This window comes from Thunnus thynnus, chromosome 11 (genome assembly GCF_963924715.1).
Source record: "Thunnus thynnus chromosome 11, fThuThy2.1, whole genome shotgun sequence".
NCBI lineage: Eukaryota > Metazoa > Chordata > Actinopteri > Scombriformes > Scombridae > Thunnus > Thunnus thynnus.
In genome coordinates this window covers 1,895,255-1,908,332 of record NC_089527.1, presented here as the reverse complement: position 1 = coordinate 1,908,332, position 13,078 = coordinate 1,895,255, and the positions used below count along the sequence as shown (strand labels likewise).

The following is a 13,078-nucleotide window of genomic DNA, read 5'->3' as shown; positions in this document are numbered from 1 at the left end:
AATAATAAGAAATCAATACTTTCCTAAAAGCAGCTGCTGTGTAACTGTTCATTCTTGGTATTATAAGTTTATGAGAACTGTGCCATGTATGCTAATGCTAACACATGGAGAATGTATTTATTTATTTATGCTAACACACAAAACTACACACTGAAAAAAGTATTTTTTGTTACTTAAACAATTTATTAAGATTTTTTGCAAATTAACAGCTGCATATGAACCCAGATATGAGTGGGCACGTACCTACTGAACCCGTTTTTACTGTTTTTGTCTTATAATTTGTACCAAATTTCGCCACTTTCTCTGTAAAACGCTAAAAAGTAACTGTTTAATACCTGCAAATTACACATAAAACATCAGGAAATTCATATAAAAATCAAAGGACCTGTAAAACAAACTGTTACCTAATAATTATATAATTATAATAATCTCTCGCCACGGATGAAGTTTGACTTTAAAGGAGCATTCCAGTGCATCACATCCTGTGTGCTTACAGCGGGTCCCGATAGCTGCTTCCCTTCTGGATCCTGTTAAACTAGAAAGATACCTGAACTCATGAAGCCCCGACCTGATGAATCTCTAATCCAACCTGTCATCTCTCCTCACTGTTTTTTATTTGCAAAGAGAAATGAAAAACATTTAGGAAACTGTTGCAGGATTATCAGTTTTCTTTAACTTTCTTTGCTTAAAGCTATAATATGTAATTATTCCACATTAAAATGTGTAAAAACAACTAGACCTGTGTTATATATGTTGTTGAGTTGTGTACCTACATTATCCCAAATGTTTCCAACAATGTTCAAACTCAGAGAAATCTGTAATTTAATCAAAGTAACGGACCGTTTCATTTGGTCGCCTGTCGATGGCGTCATACCTCCTTTACCAAAGAGTAAACACGCACCAGATGCATACGGCGGCGCTGTGTTTGTCCGCTACAATGGCGTCTACCAAAGAGTAACTTACACACATACAAGATAATACATCGGCGTTGTGGTTGTTCCACACAAACTGTTATAAATGGACTTTTATTCAGTTTTAAGCCACATTTTCATGATAAATTTAGGTGGTTTTTAACTATATCTTTTAGCCGGAAGAAGGATTTTAGTCATTGGACGTCTGGATCTTAAGTTATCAGAGAAATAAACTGGACAAACGTTAGCAGCAGCTCGGCTAACAGCCCCTCCAGGAGGAGACCTCTGTGGGTAAAAACATCCTGAATGATGAACACTGGAGTAATCCTATCCCGGAGAAGCTGGTTATTTAACGAAGACAACAACTCCCATGATCCCTTGCTACTTCACACCGTCATCACACTCCGTCTTCTGTTATTGTTTTGATTGAGACGCCTAGCGGCTGAAATTACATATTGTGTGTTTAAAGGATACGTCTGACAATTTTCTATATTTTTCTTCATGTTTGGATCCAAACCAGCAATGAACTGATCTACTAACTAGTACTGTGTTCGTATCAAAGCTGATATATCTGATTAAAAACACGTCAGTAAGTCACAGCGCTGCACTGGGTCACATGTTCCTTCATCATGAAGAGTTTGGTCACGTTAGTTTGTTTAGAAACGGCTCCAAAGACTAATAACAGCATCATGTTTTCAGTCTCTGGAGAGCAGTTCTGTGTAATATTCATCATGATTATTATGTACAATGTGAACTTTCATGCTTCTTGCTGTGAGTCCTGATTATTTCCTCTTACATTCTGATCACTTTGAGGGTTCTCAGAGGATGAATCCTGTTAAATCTGACGTGCACTAAGAGGTCATTGCGGTTCGCAGGTCACCCCCCTCCAGAGGTGGTGTGGCTCCATGACGGGCAGGAGGTGACGGAGTCGGAGGATTTTCACCTCCTCAGAGAGGAGAACCGCTGCACTCTGCTGATCCAGGAGGTTTTCCCAGAGGACACTGGGACGTACAGCTGCCAGGCCTGGAACCAGTACGGAGAGGACCGCACCCAGGCCCAGCTCACTGTGGAGGGTAACCGTGCATCTGTTCACTCAGTGTTTAATGTCACCGAGACCTGCCAGCAGCTCTGTGAGGCTGGACGTAGACCCAGCGGAGCTAAACGCTGCAGTCAGGCGTCCTCAGCCTTTATCAGGTCGACCAACCACAGATTGCTTTGTTTGTACGCAGATGCTTTAACAGGAGTCTCCCCCCCCTTTGTTCATGAATTATATTACGTTATTCCACTCGGCTTCTTGTCTGTGGAACATCTCAACTACAGTTTTGTTTAATTTACAGAGGTTCAATCATATCGAGCGCTCTGCCGTCTGATATTTTTAACTCAGCGTCTGCATAATTTAAAAAAGCCGTAAAAGGTTTGTGTCTTTCTCTGTAATGTCGTCCTTCCTCATCTCTATCCTGTCTTATCTCGTCTTATATTTGGAAACTGCCCACTAGTAACTATTAATTTACAATATATGTTAATTAACTTATCTTTTGTTTTCTCTCTTCCTCTCTCATGCATCGGAGAGTGTCCTCATGAAGCCCCTTTAAGGGTTTTTTGCACCTTTCAAGGTTATAAGAGTTCATCCTCAGGGGAACACGAATGTCTGAACCAAATTCTTTGCCAATCCACCGAGTAGATGTGGAGATATTTCACTAGATACATGAAGATTTGACCTGCAGGTGGCGCTAGAGGAAAAGTCAGCAGGATTCATCCTCTGAGGAACACGAGTGTCTGAATCAAATTTTATGTCAATCCGTTATTTAGTTGTTGAGATGTTTCAGTCTGGACTAACACTGCTAGCCCCGGAGATACGCTGCTAGCATGACTACAAATACAAAGATGTTTTGTGTGGAAGCAAATCTGTTTTGGACCGACATCAAATAAATCAAATAAAAAGGAAACACTGATAACAAGTTAATTGTATTTTTTTTTTGTTATGATTTTTTTATTTATGAAAATACAGGCAAAGCACAGCTGGGCAGTGCTTGTTCTGTTTTTAACATTTTTCTACAATAATAATTAAAACAAAATAAGAAAAGAAAAGGTAACAACAACACACACAGGAAAAAAAATAATCAAACAAACAAAGTAAAACTCAATAAATTTGTATAATAAACATTCTTTTGGAAAAACAAGACAACCTCCTCCAAACACCTGCATTTGTTTTGGTTCTTTGTACAAAGTATTGAGCCATAAAGTCATAAAAAGTGTATATATATAAAACATCAGTTTGAAAGTATATTAGGATTAGAAATAAAATAAGTCCAGAGGAGAATAAAACAGCAGACAAAAAACATCTTCTCACAAGGTCTACTTACTTGTTTTCTCCAAAGCTTTCAGCCACAGGACCCTGTGATGCTTCCAGGGTCGAGAATGAACCTTCAAGCTTCTTTAGTTGCGGCTGTCGTCATGGTAACAGTTGTGTTTGTGGTGTTTGCGGCAGAGCCCCAGGACGGTGTGCAGCCCTGGTTCATCACCAAACCCAAACCGGTGAGTGCCGCTGCCGGTCAGCACGTTCTCCTGTCGTGCGCCATCGCCGGAGACCCGTTCCCCCAGTACACCTGGACCAGAGCCGACCTGAGCCGACCTCTGACCTCCGGAGGAGACTATGAACTGCTGCAGAAAGAGGACGTCATCTCACTACTGATCAGGTCAACAGTTACACCTACGTCATGTGGTTTTTGACATTTCTAAATCTCAAGGGACAGAGATCACAGAACCATAACAATAACTTCTTCTTCTTCTTCAGGAGAGTTAAAAAGCATCACGCTGGAGATTACCTGGTCAGCCTGAGGTAAGAGAACAACACAGCTCCATATATTCATCAGTAGTCACATCTTTTACTGAAGTAGAAATTATTATTATTAAAAACTCCATTACAAGTAAAAGTCCTGCATGAAAAATCCTCCTGCAGTAAAAGTGCATAAGTATTATGAGCTTGATGTAGTTAAAGTATTGCAGTAAAAGTAGTGGTTTGGTCCCTCTGACTGATATATTATTATATATGACATCATTAGATTATTAATAGTGAAGCATCAGTGTTAGAGCAGCATGTTACTGTTGTAGCTGCTGGAGGTGGAGCTAGTTTACACTACTTTATATACAGTTAGCTAGTTTAGTCCAGTGGTTCCCAACCTAGGGGTCGGGCCCCTCCAAAGGGTCAGCAGATAAATCTGAGGGGTGGTGAGATGATTAATGGGAGAGGAAAGAAGAAAAAACAAAGTTCTGATACACAAATCTGTTTTCAGTTTTTGGACTTTTTCTCTAATCTTTGATATTTGCTGAAATATTGGATCATTTGAACATTTATTGAAATGAAAGCATGTGAGAAGTTTAGAGGGAAAAATCACTATTTGGTGGAGCTGTTAACAACTCATAGACATGTGAAATGTGACCCCGACTACACACTGCTTTTTGTAAGACGTCAAAAGCCAAAAAGGTTGGAAACCACTGGTTTCATCTTTAACAATGTGTTGTATTTTAAAAGCTTGTTATATTATCCATTGTGTCAAATCTTCATCTGAAAAGTAACTGAAGCTGTCAAATAAATGTAGTGGAGTAGAAAGTACAATATTTCCCTCTGAAATGTAGAAAGTAGCATCACACGGAAATACTCAAGTAAAGTACAAGTACCTCAAAATTTTATACATACAGTAGATGATCTGTTGTACACATATATGGAAACACCATACATAGAAGCAGATATTTTGTGGGCAGCAACATGATAAAATAATCCTCTGTGATGTACAGTATGTAGAGGAAGTTAGGATTAATGTTAAAGAGGAAACACCGCCCCTCCCCCATCCATAAATCCATCCATAATCTATCCATCCGCCTCTTCATAAACTCTCGTCTTTCATCAGATTTATTCAATGTTTCCCTTCATTTAAAGTATCAGGTATAACGGTACAAATATTGTCATATACAGAGTTCTCATTAGTCAGGGAGTTTGTAGAAATCATAGGTATTTTATATAATATGTGTAAATATAACAAATATGTATATATAGTATATGTCACATGGACCTTTACGACTACATGGATGTGGAAAGGATCATTTGAGTTCAAGGTTACTAGGTACCCAAAAGTTATACGTATTTAAATATAATTATAAGTATGTTTTTGTAGTATCTGTGACACGAAAGATGATACTGAAAAGGGGTAGTAGTGTACTACAAAGGGAGTACAAGGTAGAATACTTGAGTGTTGGGGGGAGTACCAGTGTACACAGAGCAGTACTGGAAAGTATACTGTAGTACTATTAAAGATACTACATAAATAATTAGTAAACAAGGAAGATTATGTTGCATAACATACAGAAACGTAGCCGGATGTGCTTTTCTGCTTTTGTCAGAGTACTGGGCACAAAGTAGGGTACTAGAGTATTTTCGGGGATACCAAAGTACTAAAGATGTTCTTCACAAGTACTAAGCATAATTTTTCAGTAATGAATTGTACTGCTTGTTTTCGGGTACTCAGGTTCTGCAGAGAGAATTACAGTGGACATTAATCATGGAGAGTAAAGGGAAGGGTACTATAAGGGAAGGGTACTGTAAGGGTAGTAGACACATACTGTATCTCACAAGGAAGCTGCAAAGAATACTACGTAGGGATATTGGGTACTGCTTCATTTTACAGGTTCCTTTATTTTATACTAATATCTGGGAGTTTTTCTGAGTAATTTGCAGGTATTTAATGGTTAATTTTGGGACATTTTAAAGAGAATGTGGTGCAATTAGTATAAATTATAAGAAAAACACAGAAAAAAGTTGATTTAGTTGGTAAATGCTGATTCATTATATGTGAGTTCATACGTAGTTATTCATTTGCTAAATTTCTTAATAAAATAGACTCTTGACAATTATTTAACAGACAGAAAATATTTAACTTTCAGTGTGTAGTTTTGTGTGTCAAACGATAAATTACCATATAAGTTTTTTTTCCATAATTTCCTAAAAGTATCTGCTGTGTAACTTTTCTTTGAAAGGTTATGTAATTTGGTAATATACAGGAAATGTTGCTTATTATGGAGTTTTAAGAAACAACCTAACATGTTAATATGTAGTTTGACACACAAAAACTACACACTGAAAACAAAATATTTGTTGTTGTTTGTTGTCAAGAATTGTTAAAAGTCTCATTTATTCAACTTTTTTTTGCAAGTTAACCACGTATGAACTCAAATATAAAGAGTTGGCACTTACCAGCTAAACCAACTGAACACTTTCTTCCATTTTTTCTTATAATTTGTACCAAACTCTCTCTGTTAAATGTCCGAAAAATTAACTTGTTAAATATCTGCAAATTACTCACCACTTTTCCAGGAAATTGGTATAAAATTAAAGGATCATATCAGTTTCATATACCACTTTTATACAATACAAGGATATATATTTATTGTATTAGAGAGGGTACTACAGTAGTACCTGGTATTCCTGTAAAATAGTAGTGAGACTATATGAAGTCACAGGAAACTTGACAGGACAGGAATGAGGTACAAAAGGTTTCGGCGTGTCAGGAGAGACTGGCTGAGCTGCTGTTGAAGTACCGTTGAGCAAAACACTGTGTTTCTGTGCGTCAGGAACAAGGTCGGGGAGTGCAGCGCTGTGGCCAGTCTGTCCGTCGGCGATGGAGGAGAGACGGACGGGACGAGAGGACGAGGAGGACGAGCAGGAGACGACAGCGGGTCAGTCTTCATCACCTTCCTCTGTTCGCTGTGTTTTCAGCTGAATCTGATGTTCATCCAACACACTGACACCGTCCAAGCCGACACGCTTGGACTCATTGAACTCGTCATGTTATAAATCTACTGTCTTTGCCTGAGAAGTTAGCTGAATAAAAGGCTCTGCGTAAGGAGAGTATGACGTAAACCACCGCGTTGCGTTCTGGCTGCACATGGTTTTGTTCTGTCCTCTGCACGGCGTCATATCCTGCCGGGAGTGTTTCAGAAACGGAGCATTTTGCTTTCCCATGCAGTAAGTCTGGCAAAATCACATATTTATATTTATATGCTAGCTAATAAGTAGGTTATACTTCATCTTCCACACCAAAAACTCCTAACTCATAAAATCCTGTTCCAAGATGAACCTCTCGTCCTCCACAGTGACAGATATCGTCTGATTGGTCGACTTCTGGCCTGGTGCCACCGGTTATAACGTAATGTTGAAGTGTATTATATTATATTATTATTGACCAGATGCTCTATCTATCACTTCCTGCCTGTTCGATCTGCTCTGTGGGATCAAGCTTTGAGTCTTCTGTATTGTAGGATATCGGGATAATGTTAATCAATCAATCAATCAGATCATTTCATTTTAGTATCTCTTCTCCTGTTCTGCTGCTGTAGAGATGTTAATATAAATTATGAACATTATGATACAACATGTGCTGGATGAAAAGTAGAGCTGCAACGATCAGTCGATTAATCGCTGAGTCGTTCCCCAGAAAATTAACTGGCAACCGTTTTGGTAATCAATGAATCGCTTTGAGTCCTTTTTTAATGAAAAATACCACAATTCTCTGGTGTGAATATACAAAACAAGACATTTGATGATGTCATCTTGGACTTTTGGAAACACTGATCCACATTTTATGGACCAAACAACTAATCAACAGATTAATTGATAATGGATATAATTGTTAGTTGCAGCCCTGATGAAAAGTCTTGATTACAGTTTGACTCCCAACTCTTATTTCTGAAGGATTAATAATAAAATAATAGTTGAGTTAAATTAAAATAAACAGTAAATAGATTTATCATGATACAAGCTGCTGAGTTTTTAGACACAAAATAAACTGTTTATCCTCTCGTCCATCTCTCCATCCAGAGGTTTATTCTGCTTCATCCATTGATCTCTATTTATTCACATATTCACACCCCCCCCCACTTATCCTCCCATCCATCCATCCGTCCGTCCGTCCGTCCATCCGTCCTATATCCAGAAATTCCCTAAAGCTTCTCTAATCCGCCCCTATCAACCGAACCAATCAGAGCCAGCATTTCCTCTTTTCCTCTTGGCTGCACTGTTTACACTCGCTCCGTGTGATTGGTCGAAGGACGTGATGGGAGTAATAATAATAATAATATGAGCTGATGAAAATATAAAAGTTTTGGATGTTTTAAACAAACAGTTTGCGACACTGAAACAAATCAGTGAAGTAAAAACTAGAAACATCCAGAACAAAACTCAGACTGGAGATTTCAAAGAGTCAAAAACACATTAACAGACAAACTAAATCAGATTATTAATAAGAGCACGAATTAGTTTTTCTGTACTGGTTTATCTTTCATTGTGTCGACTTGTTTCAGCTGCTGAGTCCGTTTAACATCTTGACGTGTGTCATGCAGGAAAAGCAAATAATAAAATGTGTAAATAATAAAGTGAATAATCAGGCTCCTCGGTTCACTGTTGCACCGTCAGTCATGGTTTATTTACGATGACGTCATCAGTGACACCTGAGCTTTTCATGCGATGACGAGTCAAAAATGTACTTTCATTTTTTTGTTTTGCTTGTTTCATGTTGATGGTTTTAATCTGAGTGCGTCTTAGTGTTGCTGGTGGATGTGGTTTAGTAGGTTTAGTCATCATGTTCCTAACAAGCGTTAAAACTCAGATGTTTCTTCAAGCTGCGAGTATAAAACACAGAGAGAGAGAGATATCAGTCCTGGTCGTCCTCCCCGTCGCAGCAACACACCATCCTGCAAAACTTTCATTCCACACTTCCTCTGAACTTACAAGCATGAAAATGACAGAAATGACTGTGTTCCCAGTCAGATAAAGTAACTGGGATGACTGGGGATTAAGTGGACTCAGAGGAAGGAGGAGTGTGTCCTCAGAGTCCAGTTTCACTTGTGTTTACATCTGTGTGTGTGTGTGTTCAGTCTGTTCTGGGTGTATGCCCGTATAAGGGCAGTCGAGTCACTCGTGATGTAACGTGAACATTTTGGGTCGGGGTCCGTTTTCTCACCCCCTCCCCCCCCTGCTGTAAGGGGGCGGAGCCTGTCCTCTTGTTCCAGGGGGGCTTTAACCCAGCTCTGTTTATTCTCTCTCTCTCTCTCCATCTGTCTCTGTGCTTGTTCGTCCAGCCCTGCAGCAGCAGCAGCAGCAGCAGGAGGAGGAGGAGGAGGAGCAGCTGGTGGGACCGCGGCGCTGAGAGGAGGAGGAGGAGGAGGAGGAGGAGGAGGAGGAGGAGGAAGAGGAGGCGTGGAGCGGAGAAGCAGCAGCAGCAGCAGCAGTGTCAGTCGGCAGTGGCAGGAGGCCAACCAGGAGCAGAAGGAGCGAGGAGGAGCGTCGGACCCGCAACTCCTGCACCTGCAGAGGGAGAAGAAGAAGAAGAAGGAGAAGGAGGGTGACCAGGACTCTCCTCAAGGCCTCCTCAAACGCTGCGTGGAAACCAGGGAGCGCGGTGAAGAGGAGCTGCGACAGAGGGAGGCGCAGCAGCTCGACTTCCGCTCGCTGCTGGGACGCCGAGCCGGCGACACCAAAAACAACCCGGGAGAGGAGCCAAGGGAGGCCGGCCTCGCCACCGCCACCGCCACTGCTACCACCACTGCTACCACCACTGCTACCACCACCACCACCCACGAGCGCCATCGCCACCAGATGGATTTCAAGGCAAACCTCAAGGGTGTCAAACCCAAGATTGAGGAGGATCGCAAGGTGAGCGCCCCGCAGCAGGTGGACTTCCGCTCCGTGCTGGGAAAGAAGGGCGCCGCCGCCGCCGGCAACAAACCGGCCGGGGCGCCCGTAAAGAACGACGCCGACTTCCGTTCCGTCCTCGCTAACAAGAAGAAGCCGGCGACCCCGGAGAAGAACGGGGATGGCGGCAAGGCGGCGGTGAACAACTGCGTGGCTGGAGGGATTAACGAGAAGAAGAGCGTTGTTGGAGGAGGAGGAGGAGGAGGAGGAGGTGGAGGGAAGGCGCCGGAGTTCACGGAGAAGCCGAGCGATGTGACGGTGCTGGACGGGCAGCGGCTCCGGCTGCAGTGCCGCCTCGCCGCTGCAACCTCTGACGTCACCGTCAGCTGGACGCTGGACGGGAAGATCATCAAACCGTCCAAGTTCATCATCCTCGCTAACGAAGGTCAGAGGTCACACACACGCACACGCACACGCACACATCAGCTGACACACATCTTTGTAAACTTTGAGACGTCCACAAGGATGTGAAATAAAGTTTGAAGAGAGTTTGAGCAGCTGGAGCTGAAGGAGGTGAAACATGTTTTTGTGTTGAACAACTGTTGACGGACGTCAGGATTCAGATTCTATTAATAGAAACCAGATCTGAAACAATAGAGAGAGAGAGAGAGAGAGACAGGATGTGATGTGTGACAGACTGTTGTTGGTATTTCATATGGGAACAGATCACTTTACATGACACACACACACACACACACACACGCACGCACGCACACACACACACACACACACTCGTCTGTCTTACTGTACTTGTGAGGACCACCATGAATTCATTCACTTCTCACAACTGATTATTTTTGTCAGTTAATTGTTTCCATAAAAAGTCAGAAAATAGTGAAAAATGTCCACAAGGTGACGTTTTTAAATGTCTTGTTTTGTCCAACAAACAGTCTAAAACTCAAAGATCTTCAGTTTATTCTCATAAAAGACAAATAAAACTAGCAAATATTCTTTTTAGAGAAGCTGCAAGAGACTTTTGGCTTTAATGTTTTTGAAAAAAAAAAAGACATTTAACAGTCACATCACTTTTCTGTCATCGGCATGATGATGTCATAGTGATGTCAGAGTGAGGATCAATACTTCTTAATGTCACATGTTTTTAATATTAAAACGCTTCCAGTTTGTAAAGTCAAATGAAATGTCAGAAAGGAGGAGTGACATCACAGTGACATCACAGTGACGTCACTACAGCTGAGTGTTACTACAGATAAAAACAGCAACCAGAGAAGGTTTCCTGCTTATGAAACAACATCAACGATTAACTGACTGATCAATGAATTTGTGACTTTTTTTAATTATTATGTTTCTATCTGTGATCCGATTGGTTTTTGAGATGTTTAGATTCAAAGTTTTTACATCCTAAAGTCCTGTAAATATACATCAGAGCTGCAATGATTAGTGGAAGAATCTATTTTGATAATCAGTTAATCGTTTAAGTCATTTTTCTAAGTAATAAACAGCAAACAGTCTGTTTTATTATTCGCTGCTTGTCTCGTCTTGAATATAGTAAATTTAATATGAAGTCACCTCGTCCTCTAGGATACTGTGGATTTTTGCTGTTTTCTGATGTTTTATAGACCAAATTATTAATTGATTTATCCAAAAAAATAATCTTCACATTAGGTGATAAATAAAAATAATCATTAGTTGAGTGAAAATCACATTATTTTTAAATTGTTTTCTCTGGATCAGGCGGATTTTAAATGAGCAGATGGTTTAGTCCAGAGCTGCAACGATTAGTTGATTAATTTATTAGTTAAACGTAAACTATTTTGATAATCAATAAATAGTTTTGACCAAATTCTCTGATTCCAGCTTCTTAAATGTGAATATTTTCTGGTTTCTTTAGTCTCTGTGACAGTAAACTGAAGATCTTTGACAAAACAAGACGAAGAAACACTGAATTTCATTTTTCACCATTTTCTGACATTTTATTAACCAAATAACTAATCAATTAACGGAGAAAATAATTAACAGATTAATCGTTAATGAAAATAATCATTAGTTGCAGCTCTAGTTTAGAGCCTGACTGCTTCCCTCCACGGACTGTTTCACCCTGAATAACAAACCGGGGCTAACGTTAGCTGGGAGGCTAGCGGAGCGTTAGCCGAGGCACGACCGGAGGGAAGCACAGCCAGCTAGCCTCTGCTAGCCTCCCAGCTAACGTTAGCCTCGGTTTGTTAAGTGCAGCCTGCGGAGGAAACACCGGGACCGTCAGGGTGAAACAGTCCGTCGAGGAGCTGCTAAGTTCGGCTGCACAGATAGGAAACACCTCAACTGACAGGATGTACCACTCTGTTTTGGGGGGGGGGGGGGGCTTTGAAGCAAAGTGTTACTAACAATGACAACAACAACAACAAACATCGGCTCATTACTCATATTTACTCTCTGTTTGCTTCTCCTGTTTACAAATAATAATATTAATTCTCGCTAGCAAACGTTAGCATGAGCTATAGAATAACATTAGCGAGTTAGCTGCCTAGCATGTTAGCATATGGTTAAAAAAAACAACAGCTGCTGCTTTTGGCGGGGCTTGCTGTAGCTGGCAGGAAGAGGCAGAGCCAAGTGAGCGTTCAACTTACTGGACCGATGTTTTTCTTAATGTGGTCGAGCTGTACAGATTACATTCATACCTGTTGTTCTGATGTATTTACACCTGCATTAAGGTGTTTTTTCCGCATGTTAATGCAGGTGTAAATACAGTTTTAATGTTTAGTTTTGACTGAACTCAGAGCGTTGAGAGTTTCTGCTTCGTTCATGCCGGTCCACTAAAGTCCGACCCGACCCGGGACCCGAGTCAGACGAGAGTACAAAGTCTACTCAGTCTAATCGGGTCAGGTCTGGTTTTACTGTCTCAGGTCTGTACGTCAAACCTGAGCCGAGTGTGTCATGTGGTCACAGTGACGGTGGGAGAAAGTAAACGGACACATCAACAGTTCTGACAAAGAAACTGAAGCCAAACTTATTTTAGGAAAATCAGTCGGTTACAAGAACTGTTAAATGAATTTTGGGTTTTTGGAATTTGATTCACAGATATTAAATGTCTGATTAATTTATATTAAATATGGATTAAACGGGTGAGATCATTGACTGTTGTCCATCTATTTGACTACAGAAGCAGGAGGTTGAATAAGACGATGTTGTTGTTTTGAATTTAAACAAATTAATTTAGTTTCTATGACTTTACATTCATTCTCAGGGCATTATTAATATATTAATATTATTATATAGCAGGTGTTTCTTTTTTGAAAATGAAACGATCTCCTTGATGTTACTGAACAGAATCTATAGTTTATATTCTGACCAGTTTCAAGACAAATCAGGTTTTGTCATTTTGGCCGATGGTTAAGAAAACTACAATACCCATGAGCCTCTGCTGCTGACCGAAATTTAAGTTGACTTCTCTCCTTCGATCTTCAGTTTT

At 40.5% G+C, this 13,078-nt stretch overlaps 1 protein-coding gene across 2 annotated transcripts in view; it reads left to right on the top strand.

Annotated features, from left to right (window-relative positions):
• Nucleotides 1-13,078, top strand: part of mylka (myosin, light chain kinase a) — a 95,553-nt gene that overhangs the window by 41,531 nt on the left and 40,944 nt on the right. For both annotated transcript variants that reach the window (XM_067602777.1, XM_067602776.1), the window contains exons 15-19: nt 1,787-1,984; nt 3,400-3,607; nt 3,706-3,750; nt 6,537-6,641; nt 9,042-10,039. In XM_067602777.1, the coding sequence (XP_067458878.1) occupies nt 1,787-1,984; nt 3,400-3,607; nt 3,706-3,750; nt 6,537-6,641; nt 9,042-10,039 (1,554 nt within the window). The remainder of the gene's footprint in view (nt 1-1,786; nt 1,985-3,399; nt 3,608-3,705; nt 3,751-6,536; nt 6,642-9,041; nt 10,040-13,078) is intronic.